Source organism: Lolium perenne, chromosome 7 (assembly GCF_019359855.2).
Source record: "Lolium perenne isolate Kyuss_39 chromosome 7, Kyuss_2.0, whole genome shotgun sequence".
Lineage (NCBI taxonomy): Eukaryota > Viridiplantae > Streptophyta > Magnoliopsida > Poales > Poaceae > Lolium > Lolium perenne.
In genome coordinates this window covers 7,667,201-7,680,759 of record NC_067250.2, presented here as the reverse complement: position 1 = coordinate 7,680,759, position 13,559 = coordinate 7,667,201, and the positions used below count along the sequence as shown (strand labels likewise).

At 47.9% G+C, this 13,559-nt stretch overlaps 3 protein-coding genes across 4 annotated transcripts; 1 reads left to right on the top strand and 2 right to left on the bottom strand.

The window, feature by feature from the left end:
* Positions 1 to 1,343: 1,343 nt before the first annotated feature.
* LOC127311550 (protein CYCLOPS) lies at positions 1,344 to 5,265 on the top strand. 2 transcript variants are annotated; one of them, XM_051341988.1, is made up of 12 exons: positions 1,344 to 1,723; positions 1,829 to 2,070; positions 2,318 to 2,364; positions 2,676 to 2,813; positions 2,947 to 2,995; positions 3,085 to 3,137; positions 3,239 to 3,882; positions 4,015 to 4,061; positions 4,147 to 4,192; positions 4,369 to 4,417; positions 4,713 to 4,841; positions 4,947 to 5,265. In XM_051341988.1, the coding sequence occupies exons 2-12, from the start codon at positions 1,876 to 1,878 to the stop codon at positions 5,065 to 5,067; spliced, it is 1,518 nt and encodes a 505-aa protein (XP_051197948.1). In that variant the 5' UTR covers positions 1,344 to 1,723; positions 1,829 to 1,875; the 3' UTR covers positions 5,068 to 5,265. The 2 variants fall into 2 exon arrangements, with proteins under 2 accessions (XP_051197948.1, XP_051197947.1); XM_051341987.1 differs by having other exon boundaries at positions 3,236 to 3,882.
* Positions 5,266 to 5,990: 725 nt separating this feature from the next.
* On the bottom strand, positions 5,991 to 6,987 carry LOC127311551 (uncharacterized). The gene is given in 1 exon segment (XM_051341989.2): positions 5,991 to 6,987. A coding segment is annotated over 1 exon segment (681 nt). The 5' UTR covers positions 6,843 to 6,987; the 3' UTR covers positions 5,991 to 6,161.
* A 1,671-nt stretch (positions 6,988 to 8,658) lies between these two features.
* LOC127311552 (uncharacterized) lies at positions 8,659 to 12,032 on the bottom strand. The gene is made up of 4 exons (XM_051341990.2): positions 11,860 to 12,032; positions 10,472 to 10,616; positions 10,061 to 10,387; positions 8,659 to 9,555 (listed from the first exon to the last, which is right to left on the bottom strand). Exons 2-4 carry the CDS (start codon positions 10,613 to 10,615, stop codon positions 8,911 to 8,913), a joined length of 1,116 nt encoding a protein of 371 aa, XP_051197950.1. The 5' UTR covers position 10,616; positions 11,860 to 12,032; the 3' UTR covers positions 8,659 to 8,910.
* Positions 12,033 to 13,559: the final 1,527 nt, after the last annotated feature.

The window sequence follows — 13,559 nt, the reverse complement described above, 5'->3', positions numbered from 1 at the left end:
TAATTACGTGTGCATGCAGCCGTTAAACTATGTGTGTTACTTTATGTTGAATTGTCGCTTGTCGAAATTAAGTGATATATCTTGTCTTATTATTTTTGTATTTATGTGTGTCTTTCGGTCTACAAATGACGGTATTATGACGCATTGTGTTGTCGCAAATATCCGTTTTCGTAACGTATCCGCTACATATCCATTCTGTATTCATATCCGATGATTTCCGTTTTCATATTCGTTTCCGGGGTTTTCCATTTTCGATTCCGATAAAATAGAGGGAAACAAAAACGATAAAGCATGTTTCCGTCCGTTTCCGTTTCATTTTCAACCCTAGTCTTGCCAGTCCGAAAACGGAAATATGTATGAACGCACAAACTCAACGCAGGCTCCAACCTGTAAACTATCGCGACCTCCTCTAAAGACTTTTACCGGATCTGATTTTAAACTGATCGCCTCGCCCGCTCAGAAGATTTCTTCCAGCCAGCCAGCCAGCCATGAGAATTTTTCCCACAAGATTTCTTCAGCTAGCTAGCCAGCCATGGGAAATCTTCTTTACAAGAAACCATCCCGGGTCGTCGGCGGCGAAGCGCGTCCTTGCGCCGGCACCCGGCAGGTCGGCCGCCGGCGATCACAGCGACGGCCAGCAGTTACAATAAACATTGGTGAGGTCCTTTTCGCAGACACAACACTCTTCCGCGGCCGCCGCGGCATCGATCGCAATGACGCTGACATGCCACCTAATGAAACCTCGCCATCAGAGTCCGTTCTCAGTGACGGATGTACCTGGACCGGACGCAAGAGTAGAGAGAGAGATCCTGGTCAGAGCTCCTGTACTCTAAACGGAAATGGAGACAATAAGGTCGGTGTCAGTGTGATCATACTTTGGACCCTACCTTCTGCACCAGTCAATACCCCTGCAAGCAACGGATTTGAAAACTGCCCAATCATCAGTAAAATGGTGAATACATGACCTCATCAGGGTGTGATTTGGTTAGGAGAGCCATGAATCGTAGCCGGTGGCGGCAGAAATGTCCAGACTCCACACTCCAGAAGAAGGGTTTCTACGCGTCGAAGATTAAACAAGGCAACAGTCGTTTTACCTGACCAGTCAATGAAAGATGATTCAGAGCAAGAATTGTCACTGTGGTGCCTTGTAAGCCTGTGATGAGCTCTCCTGGACTGGCCGTCCACTGATTACAAACCATGTACTGTATTATATTACCATGAATCATCATTGATGTTGTGTCACCCCCTCCCCCTGGACTGGCCATCCACTGATTGATACTATTAAATGATACTAAGCACAGAAACATTTTACGTGCCTTTGTCTAAATAAAAGAAAGAAAAACATGGGTAGGAGAAAAAGTAGCACTTTGCAAGAATATTCCCAGAAACACATGTGAAAGATTTGTCTGATCTTTGTATTGAAATTTTCGCTGACCATGATGAAAAGGGCATCCATTTCAAGTAGCGTGAGGTTTTTTCTGTTCATACCTGTCTGATGTAAGCCTTCTAGAGCACCTCTCCTCTTTGACACGAAAGCGGACAAATTCTTCAAAAGCTAATGATGAGACAAAATGAGAGCTATGGAATCTTTGCCTCTCACTGCAGGAAGATACCTTAATCTGTTAGTTTAGTCCCAGCTAGAGCCATATTTAAATTAGAACAAATGTCTTCTTTGCTTGATTTCTTCTGCCAAGTAACGTTTCTTAGTTTATGGGTGTATTAGGTGGGATTCTATCTTATATTATCTTATTTGTTTCATTATGGTATACAAACTATACTGCTGCAGTAGTACTAAAGACATCTTTTCGGAACTATTTCGATCAATCAGATCAAGTGTTTCATCAGGAGAGGTGAGGGTGAGTTGAGAAGGGGTTCATGGAGATGGAGGGCAGGGGTCTGTCTGAACTGTTCAGGAACACCAGCGAGGAGATCTTTCTGAAGGCAGTGATGGAGAACTCGATTGGAGTGGCAGCACCGCCAAGCATGGAGATGATGGGGTTCAGAAACATGTCACAAAGTTTCAGAGAAGACAGCGAGGAGTTGTTCAACAGCTGGCTTATGAATGGAGAGGCAAGCATTCTGAAAGTTTTTTCTGTCGATTTTTTTCTCTCAGTGCATGAAAAGTGAAATACATCAATATTCAGAAGAAATTTTCTTTCACGTAAACTGAGACCATTCATTGGGTCATCTTCTTGTTTCAGGTGTTACATAGTAATTGTTTTCCAGGATATCTTTTGGAGTTAGACTGATTAATTACTATCTCAGGTTGACCTTTTACTTGAAATCTATCGCCTAAAATTCTGTTTTTCGTTCACAGATTCCAGGCTTTGGTCACCTGAATAATCGGCCTCGACAACCATCTAGGTAAGATGCTGGTGAAGTGTAGCGCAGAAGATAATATCAGTAAACGTGAATTGACAAATAAAAACTGTGTTACACAAAGTGAAACCACATGGCTTGTGTCAGCAGCTTGACTATGTAAAATTGACAAAAGTGACAGAAGAGTTGACAGTTTTACTGCAATAGGCATGTCTAGAAAAATTCTTTCCGAATAGGATAGTTCTTCTACATAGCATGTAAATGATGCTGAACTTTCTGATGTGCTATGAATATGACAATCATGACTCATGAGAACCCTGTAACATGCCACATGACACCGTGTTTAATCTATACAGGTTGTCATCAGAAGCAGCTGCCCTTCCTACTCAACAACATGAGATTGCTCGACAAAATTTTCTCGGCGACAACTTGATTCCTGAGAATTCTGCAGTTCATCCTGAATACTCGATTAACCACAACCAGCAATCGCTCAAGTACTGTACCTTTCTTTCTTTTCTTAGTTACTCAAGTATTGCATCTTATGAACCATCGTTGTCATCATCATCTTATGGTCAGAGATGTATAAAATCTAAAGCAATACCAACTTGTTTGTTTATCATACATCAGGAATGCAGCAGAGAAAGGAATGCAAGCCAGTGATCTACTCTTGGCGAAGGTTTGCTATTGCGTTACCCAGTTACTAGATAATTAGAGCTACATGGATAAAGTTCTAATTGGTATTTGCTGGTATTTGCTCATATACAGACCTGGTTTCACTGCACTCAACCAATGACTAGAAGCAGATCTTCAGAACTAAGGTATGAATTGAATTTCCAGTGACATGTGCATCATTACCTTCCTACCTGAGCTCTGTGGTTCTTTTCAATTGTGTCTGAAATATGGCCATCTTTTGCAGAAGGCGGTATGCTGCAATGCAAAGTAACGTGCCACCAATAACCGTGGGAACAACGAGAGCAGCTAACCAGTTGAGACTAGATTTTACAAACACAAATGCAACAAACGGTGCCCCAATGGGCAACACTCCCATTCAGACTTCAACATTTGTAAGTCCCTCGTGTTCATCGACATCCCCTTTGGATAGTCCGCATATGGTACCGCAGGATACTGTTACCTCAGTGGTGAGCATGCTCAAGGATACACTCGAGCGCAAGAAGCACGGTAGCCATGCCAACAAGGACATCCCACATTGCAATTCGTTTGGGTTTTACGACAATCAGCAGTTTCAACACAACACTTTTGGAGGAACAGATATCTTCCCACTGGTGGCAACTTCCCATGTTCAGGACTCCCTGGTATTTCCTGAAGTTGAGGGACCCACAGAACTAAATGCCGGGAGCTTTGTTACTCCAGCAAACCAAATTTGGATCAGTACGACGTCTAGAGAGCCTTCACAGAGTGGATCATCTACAGCTATGACGGCTCAATCAGCCGGATTTGAGGTATGCGATGAACTACGCCCCATGGGGCAAGCACTGTCTGCGTGCGAGAGCACTAGAAGAAATGCTGCAAATGGGACAGCTGACTGTAGATCAACAGGAAAAGGTACTTCTATCAACACAATTAGCCCTAAGCTACACCAAATCTCTACTTACATCACTTCCTGATATCTAGACTAAAATGTCATACCATCATGAAGGGTGAATAACACTGTATTTATTTGTCAACGGTACACAGAATACAGAGGGAAGGTACTACAAGATAATATGAAGGATGATAAAAAGGTAATACCTAATTCAGCTTCCTGGAGAATTTGAAGTTCCATCTCGTAGCCAACGATGTTAATCTTTTCATTTTGATCATTGACAGAGAGTGACCCTGACTAGAATGGGATCCATCTCATCAGAACAAGCAGGTAAACCCGACAATCAACTTCCCTTTTGAGCACCAATTCTTCAGCATAACTGCAAAGTTACTAGATATGTGCTTTAGATTAGATGAAACATAAGCATTGAAAGATCATATTCTGCAGCTTACATGGTACTAAATCAATTATTAATCACTCAAGGCCCTAATGGTTTCCTTCTGCAGTTGATAGAGGAGATCCTACAAAGAAACGCAGGGTTGAGCGCACACGCAAGTATGTCAATGCAATCTGGTTGAAATATGTTTCTATATGTAATGTATTTTTGTGCTATCTAGTAAGCAAAATGGCAAGAACCAGTTTAAGGAATGTGCTCCAATCCAAATGATACTGTTAGGAGTTAGGACCCCTCTGAATAGAAGTTTTCTAGACTTGATTAGCCATTCTATTCCAGAACCTTCGAACAGCTCTAGAGAAAAATTAAAGTTGGAGGATGCTCTCGAGCAAATTGAGTTCCCTTTCTCATAGAGGAAGCCTTGTTGGATCATGCTATTAACTTGTTATCGTTCAGAATGGCAGAAGCGAAGGAAAGAAGTTCCACACCAGTAATACCATCTGACATGCAAGCGGTACTTAAGCGATGTGAAAATCTAGAGAAGGAAGTCAGATCGCTAAAGCTTAACTTGTCATTCATGAATCGGTGAGTAGAATGTCCGAGAACAATCCTAATCTCTTATCAAGATTTTACTAGCCTCATTTCTACTTCAGAATACGCAGTTATCCCCAATTCTCTATGTAATTGCAGGAAGGATTCTGAACAGACGAAGCAGATCGAGGACCTTCAGAAGCAAAACGAAGACATGGCAGAAGAGAAGGAGCGGCTGCAAGAGGAGATTGAACGCTTGGCCTCCGATTCCGCCTCATGAATCACCTATTACTTGCAACTTCATCATATACTAAATGGCAGTGCACTTTGAAAGAGTCCCTGCTGCCTAGATACAGATATACACCCAATTGTAGTTGATGGCCTTAATGTACCATTCTTTTCGTTCCATGTTCCTATTGTAAGCTTTAACATGTACTAGTACAAACAAGAACAGATTGGGAATTGCATCTTAATTCAATTGCAATTCATGGCACCTTTAACTGATGACAGAAAAATGTTACTCCGTAGAAGAATCAAACAAGATCAAGAAACTGAAGAATTCAGATATACAAAGGAGAGGATTATACCGTTTGAAAGCAGTGCTGCCAGAAAATATTATTCCAGAGTTGGATCAGAAATGTCTAAGGGATTTTATCCATAGAAGACATCACATTTCATTCAAACATTTCGATTTAGTTATTAGCAAGGAACAGTAGATTTTCAGATATCAGCACACGAACTATATTATTTCAGGGTATTACTTGAACACTGATCATAGATATTTTTGAAGGATTTGATTTCAGATATAGAATTACATTTCATTCCAACAATCCGATGACCATATAGCAACTTGCATCTCCAAGATACACGTACTAGTACCAACAGGAACAGATTGGGTCTTTCATCTTAATTTATTTTGCAATTCAACTGATGAAAGAAAATGTTTGAAGAATCAAACAACAACAAACTGAAGATTTCAGATACCAGGATAGGATTATGTTGTTTGAAAGTTGTGCTGCAAGAAACTACCTATTTCAGAGTTGACAAAACTTCTAAGGGATTTGATCCACGGAAGCAACACATAAAATTTCATTCAAACAATTTAGATAATACTACGTACTTATAAACAAGAAACGCTGGATTTCACAAACCAGGGCAGGATCAATATATTTTTCAGGGTTAAACTTCACCATTGATCAGATATATTCAAAAGGATTTTGATTCAGATATATAGAAGCACGGCATTACATTTCACTCCAACAATTCGACGAACATATAGCAACTTGCATCTCCAAGACCACTCCCCAATCGCTCGAGCTATCAATCAGACACATCAAGAACCAGGAATTGCACATCTGAACGCGCACCAGTTGGTCAGTGCTTGGACCTCGGCGAGGTCCTCCTTGCCGTCGGCGCCTCCACGGCCTTCCTCTTCGGTGAGGTCTTAGCATCAGCCACCTTCCTCTTCAGTGAGGCCTTCACGGGAGCAGCAGCAGCTGGAGCCGCAGCAGCAGCAGACTTCTTTGGCTACACGGCCTTGGCCGGAGTCGCGGCCGCGACCTTCTGCTTCTTCTTCTGCGGCGCGATGCGGTCGAACTCGTCGAAGAGCTTCCTGGCGCGCTTCCTCTTGGCGGCGGCGGCGATGGTGACGAGCGCCACCAACTCCTCGTCCTCCGAGTCGCCGGAGCCGTCGTCCTCCTCGTCGTCGACGACCTCCCGCCGGAGGGCCCGCTCCTGGGCCTGGACCTCCTCCCTGTCCGACTCCTCGTCATCATCTGACCCGAGCGCGTCGAGGGAGGCGGGCTTCTCCCCGGCGGCGCGGGCCTTGGCGTCGCGGCGCGCGGTGCGGCGGAGCTTGACGAGGTTGCCCTCGATGCGGCCCTGCAGGCGGAGGCGCTTGGCGCCGAGGCCGCCCATGGACCAGTGCGCCTCCCTCGCCCAGCAGAGGAGCGCGTCGGTGACGGGCGCCGGCGGGTCGACGCGGTCGCCGGGGAAGATGCGTGGACGAGGGAGGCCGCTGCCGTAGAACCGGCCGGGGCCGAGCGCGACCACCATGGTGGGATCCGGCCGAACTCTCCCTCTCTTCTTCGTTGACCGGCCTGTGGATCCGGCGATCTCTTGGTGGCTCTGGATGTAGATGTGGAGGTGGATTGCGGCGGCGCGGATGGGATGAGAGAGAGGGGAGTCGTGGTGGGAGGTTTATAGGTGAGAGGGAGGCGCCATGGCGGGAAAGCCGGTGGGGGATTGGCGCCAAGAAAATGGCGGTAAAACAGTGCGGGAAAAACGCGGGAAGGTGTCGCGGCGCGCGAAAGAAAATGGCGGGAGCGCTCGGCTTCTCTGTGTGGCCCACTTGGCAGGCGGTTCTTACTTCTCTCTGCGTCTGGTACCCACTAGACAGGCCGATATCACTTCTCTCTGTGGGCCGATGGGAGGGTAACTGCAGAAATCGGCATATCCTATTTGGCGCCCCTTGCGTCGGTTAGCGGGGTGACACGTACCCCTCCGACGCAACGGGCCAGCCGACCAAGAACGACGAAGAAGACGACATGGCGATGATTGATAGGACTTCGTCACCGACGGGCACGACGCGGCTGGACGTCGGTGACGAAGTGATATCGGCTCACGCGGCTGCAGCCAGAGATGGGAGGGATTTAGAGGGGGTCGGGGCGGCGATGGGTTGCGCTGAAGAGGACAAGGCCACGAGGCACCGCGTGAGCGGTGCCGGTGGCGGGTGGTGGCAAGGGGATCCATGTTCGTGTGTGCAGTGAATGATAAGGAGGATCCCAGCAGATCCTCCTAGGGTGTTGCCCGATCGTTCACAGCGAGAACCCGGGATAGTAGATACTCCCAACAACGCGATGAACGCAGCCTGGAGAAGAGGGAACGAATCCAGCAAGCAACGGATCGATGAACGATATGCCTCAAACCTGAGCTAGACAATCCTTGATGAGCACAAGAACCTTCGCAGCGGATATAATAGATAAACGGTAGCATCGTACCCCCGGAGGGATGATACACGTGAACACACGCAAATAGGTTTAACCTAAATTCTATCTAAAATTCTGTCTACCCTAAACCCTAGTGGGCCTCCCTAACTTGGCTTGGACAGACCCAAACCAATATTAACTCGATTTTATTAAAAATCCTAATTAACCCACATATGACCATTACATAAAATAAGATAACTAGGCTGGTGGAGTCCTGAAATTGAGCTCCACGTAGGCCTCTGTGCCCATATCAGTGAAGAAGAGCGTGTAGGAGGAAGAAGGCGATAGGGACACTGGGCCGTGGCCCGCGCTATGGCGTGCGCGCAAGCGCATCATGTAGTTCAGATATCCCTTTATCGAAAAAAATAAATCAGATATCCTTCGAGAGCAGATTTGGTGCACCCAGGTGCCAGTGCTCCTAATTTTTGTAATATTTAAAAAAAACTATGTGTTTCAAAAAATTATAAATTTTATTCCACAAATACATACACATGTTCTGAGTACTCGTCTAAATTTTTGGTAGAAAATGCCTTCTATTTTGAGCTGAGGAAAAATAACAAATTTGTAGGGATGGAAACTTTATGTTTATAAATATGTACGCATTTAATTTCAGATTTTTTGGAATTACAAAAATATGTTTTTCAAATACTGGGATCACTGGAGCTCATGTGCCAAAGGGACTTTTGGATATCCTTGTCTCAAAAAATTCATACGTGTATTACATAACGCAAGCATGATACCATTGGTATTGGATTCATACATATTCTCATATAATTTATTTTGTACAAAATACAGAAGAAGGTACGGTGAAAGCTTAAACTTGCATTATCAAAATACATGTTATATAACAGTAGAGGGATTATTAGCATCCAACATCTGAGGCATAATATAACAAATTGTTTTAAAGGACAACCACAATACAATTGTTTCGATAGAAATACAGCAGCATCAGATTACAGATGCATGGATGCATGAACTGGCAGACCAACACAAGTTAAACAGGAGAACAATGGTACTATAGCACCTTATTCCACTTGTCGCCCCCTAAAAAACACTGAAACAGCTATGCTTTCCAGGGACAGGGAAGGCAATTACATACACGATAAATAGAGATCTGTACTTCCACGCCGCCCAAGTCAGAAACACAGGCTAGGGGATGGTGCAGGAGCACTGCCAGAAACGGAGCCAGGCATCTTCAGCGCAAGAGGATCCCAGGCCTTGCCCTCACTGTCGCTGCAACCGCAGTTCTTGTTTGGATACATGGCAGCGTTTGTGGTGGCAAAGTCGGCGGTGCTCTTTGCAGCCAGAGTCTTCAGGCGGATGCGCTCGGCCCTTGACCCGATAGTCTGCCCAAGGATGGAGGCTGCTATGGTGAATACCATGGCAGTCCTGGGCATGTTGACAGACTTCCTCAGCATTGCGATGAATGGAACGGCAGCGTGGACGGCTGCGAACCACTGAGGGGAGAACTTCTTGGTGTGCTCCCGCCACACCCCTAGAGGGACGTTTGCTGCCATCCCGAGCAATGCGATGGCTACCATCTTTGAAGGAAGGGGTTGGGGACGTAGGGACTTCACAAGAGTCGTACGAGCAAGGGCTGCCCGTGCAGCAACAATAGCAGGCGGGCACTTCAGCTTCATACCAGCCGGTGGCTGTAAAGCCTTGGCGACAAGGGGCAAAACACCACTCATTGCCCGGTAAGACCGAGCTAGTGGGCACTGCCCATTCTCTAGCCATTCATCGCTCAATGACTCGTGTGATGGTGGGTTGCCTCCTTTCTGCTGAAAAAAGAACAGACACGGGAACGTGAGAAAACTTACTGGATAGAAGAAAATCTTTGCTAAGCACCATTGCCTTTCTGATCAAACTAGGGGTTGACTACAGAAAGATGCTGAACATCAAAAAGGAATCAGTCACTACAGACTTCAAAAAAATAAAAAAGCGCAGTTGCAGTAACTTAAAAGGAAAAAAACACAATCTTGGGCTTTGGAACGCAATAATGCCATATTAAGCTGCAATCATAGTTAGCATGGACACACAGTTGAGATGCAAAACTTAACAAGTAACACCGCATGTTGAGTCTTGCAATATAGTCAGAGAGCAAGAAGCATGGCAGCATATGAAAAATACTACCCCCTCTGGTCCTAAAAAAAGCTTCGCGACTTTTTCTAGATACGGATGAATCTATAGCTAAAACATGTCGATATACCTTCGTATCTAGGAAAAGCTGGGAAGCTTTTTTAGGAACAGACGGAGTATAAAGAATGGCAAGGAATAAGGACATACTTTCATCGAATTCTGGTCCGGCTTGCTGGGCTTCTTCTGTGACTGGTCTAGATTGTTGGGCTTCTTGTTCTGCTTTTTCCCCTTGCCATTGAAGAAGTTAAAACCGAATGGTCCAAAACCTGATAGACTTATGGTGGCGGCTCTGGCAGCCAATGGATTAAAGGGCAGAGCAGGTTCAGGCTTGACATTGGTGGTTTCAATGCGGTTCTCATCATGCACATATGATCTTCCTGAGAGGGGAACTATCCCATCCTGTCCATGGAAAAGCTTGAATGCGGATTCAAAGCCTGGACCATCCTCAAAGATCGGACCCTTGCCTCCTCGGGCCTGCAGAATAGAACAGACTGTCAAGGAAAAAAGGCACTGCCTAGATCACTGTAGTTGCAGAATGCTATAAGAATCAGATCTTACAGCTACAGGCAAAGCAGAGGAAAATGAAAAGGTTGTAGCTCCATTGATGTTCCTCAGGAATGGGCATCTCTCAACATCCGGATGACCAGAGAAGTTGTCCGACGATGCGGAATCACAGAAAAGGCTGCTGAAGAGCATTTCCATCCTGAGAGACAACATACAAAATAAACATTAGCTACGGAACAGAAATGTGATTGATACACGAGGATCATGGTAAAGGAAACTAATAGATGCATACATGTACTAAAGGTGGTTCCAGAGAAGCATGACAGGGGGGATCAGGAAAACTAACACATGTGTCTGGACTAGATAACTATAAGAATCAGGACACATAGTATCATCATGGTGACTCTAAAAAGTCAGGCCTTCCTCAGATACAACTCACATGCAAATGCATGCGAAAAGGGTGAAATGCTATTAGTGTCTCACGCAGGTTTTACTCAGTGTGATCATGATTCTCGGCTAGCCAGGGGGCTCGGGGCCAGAATGAATAGGCATTCCCACGTAACTCCAGCAATCGGCATGCGATTTAGGTACAAATGGTGGCAAAAAGTAATAGCTGATTTATTAGCAATTTCATACTGCCGATGAATTTGTCATTTCACTATTCCAGTGACTAGTTACTCCTGCACGACTTTGGATATATTAGCGCAGATCATATCGATCCTTGATTACACCCAGCAACCCACACCCTCTACTTCACCTCCCTCTCTGATCCCCCACTTGCTCGTATCGAGGAGCAACAAGGATCCTGGCATTTCTACAGCACGGAAATTATTGGATGTCCATAGCTGGACTCATCGACCAAGCCACGACAAGTTATGCACCGATCAGGCTAGACTACCAGATCAAACACGAGGAATAACGCAGCCTTGCACTCACCAACCAACCGGCGAGCGAGCGAGCGGCATCTCACCGATTGCACAACAACCGGATTATTAGACATAGCTCACATGCCTCCGGGACGCCCACCCAGCCAAAAGCCCCCCTGCCAACTGGGAGGGGAAAGCAGATTCCTGGAATCCGCATGGACCGCACGCGCCTACACGAATTCGATCCGAGGGGCGGTAGCGCCCGAATCCGGATCCCCACACTGCCCCTGGCGGTCGGGGTCGAGCCGCGATCGCGGCATCGGCACCTTGCGGGCGCCCGTCATACGCCATCGCCGACGAACCGCAAACCAGATCCGCCGACCAAATCATCGCGCGCGGACTTGGATGGAACTACCCCTGCCCACAGCAGCAGGAGCTGCTGAGGGCGACGAACCAGAGCGGCCGGAACTGATGATAAAAATTCGCCGCAGATCGCGGGGTGAGTCCCGGCGATCCGGGGCGGGTCCGGGGAACGGCGACGGGAGGGTAGGAGGGGGAGGGCGGAGTGGTGGTTACCTCGCCGAGTCGCCGGAGGGCTGCTGCTGCTCGGTCGCTTGGCTGGCTGGCTGGCTGGCTCCGTCGGTCCGGGAGAGAGGGAGAGGAGTCGTGTGGGCGGCACAGCACGGTGGGGAAGAGGAAGAGGAAGCGCGGCCGGCACGCGACAAGGCGACGACGGCTTCCGGGACGTGCGGGTGGGCCCCCGGCCGGTCTCCGCCTCTTGTTCCCGTCGGGAATCTGGGCCGGGCTTTCGTGGAGAGCGTGGTTTCGTTCGGGCCGGGCCTTATTGGCTAGCGCGTTCGACGAACTATGAAAAAGACACAGAGCAAACACCTATAATTAGGAGGGCGCTATGACCCAAACGGATGGTGTATTTTATTTGTTTGGGTCGTCCGGCGGACACGCGGATATCAAGCAGACGCCCACATACGTCCGGCTCCCTTTTATTCCCCAACGCGCAGCCAAGACCCAAATCAGCTCGTTCATGCGACCGGAGCAGCTCAGGCGCAGGGCGGCCGACGTTGCCTCGCGCGGCCAGATGGAGGTGGCCGACGACGAGGGTGGTGACTCGCGTGCGCGTGCACGGCCAGGAACGAGGCCACTGCGTGGCGACGCGAGATGCGGCCGCCGCAAGGCACGGCTAGGACGTGCGCGCGGCGTGGCACGGAACCATCGAGCGACCTCCAGGGCGGGGCGGCCGACATTGCGGCGCGAGCCAGAGTGCGGCGAGCCTGAGAAGAGGAGGGCCTCGCAGCTTTCTGGGCGCTGATTCCTGCGTGTGTGGAAGTCTAGCTGCTACTGCCTGCGCGCGCGGCTGCTAGCTGCTAGAGCTTGCTGCTTTGCTGCGAGCGGGGACGATGTCCAGTACATCTCGGCCACAGCACAGCTCGGCCACAACAGCGTGGCTCGCGCGGCCAGCGCCTGCGGCGGCGTGGCTCGCGGCGGCCCCTGTGGCGGCGTGGAGAGGTGCGGCCGGCCCCGTGCCCGCGCGGCGGTGGCGAGGCGAGGCGGATGGCTGGCTCGCTCCGTCGGTCCGGGAGCGAGAGAGGAGTCGTGTGGGCGGCACAGCGCGATGGGGAAGAGGACGCGCGGCTGGCACGCGACAAGACGGCGGAGGAATCTGGATCCGAAGGGCAGTATGGAGGGAGTAGAGGGCTTTGAGTTGCACTTTTCTATTTAAAATGTGCAGTTGCATTTTTTCTGACAAAAATGTGCAACTGAACCGAGTTGCACTTTTCTTTAAACTGTAGTTGCATTTTTCTGAGTTGACTGAGACTTAAGAAAATCTCAGTCAACTGAGACATAGGTGATGACGCGTGAAGCACACGTTCGTTGGGAACCCCAAGTGGTAAGTGTGATGCGTACAGCAGTAAGTTTTCCTCAGTAAGAAACCAAGGTTATCGAACCAATAGGAGATGAAGGCCACATGAAGGTTGTTGGTGAAGGAGTGTAGTGCGGCGCAACACAAGGGATTTCGGCGCCAACGTGGAACCTGCACAACACAATCAAAATACTTTGCCCCAACTTAACAGTGAGGTTGTTGATAACCCACAAGTATAGGGGATCGCGGCAGTCTTCGCGGGTAGTATAACCCAATTTATTGATTCGACACAAGGGGAGGTAAAGAATACTTATAAGCCTTAACAACTGAGTTGTCAATTCAGCTGCACCTGGAAAAGCACTAGTAACAGGGGTGATGTGAAAGTAGCAAGAATATG

Coding starts and splice junctions, on each gene's coding strand:
- LOC127311550 (XM_051341987.1), top strand. CDS start 1,876: ATGGAGATGGAGGGCAGGGGTCTGTCTGAACTGTTCAGGAACACCAGC. Junction 3,138..3,235: donor AGCAGATCTTCAGAACTAAG/GTATGAATTGAA, acceptor CATCTTTTGCAG/AAGGCGGTATGCTGCAATGC. Junction 4,193..4,368: donor CATCTCATCAGAACAAGCAG/GTAAACCCGACA, acceptor TTCCTTCTGCAG/TTGATAGAGGAGATCCTACA.
- LOC127311552 (XM_051341990.2), bottom strand. CDS start 10,615: ATGGAAATGCTCTTCAGCAGCCTTTTCTGTGATTCCGCATCGTCGGAC. Junction 10,388..10,471: donor CCTCTGCTTTGCCTGTAGCT/GTAAGATCTGAT, acceptor TCTATTCTGCAG/GCCCGAGGAGGCAAGGGTCC. Junction 9,556..10,060: donor CGGACCAGAATTCGATGAAA/GTATGTCCTTAT, acceptor TTCTTTTTTCAG/CAGAAAGGAGGCAACCCACC.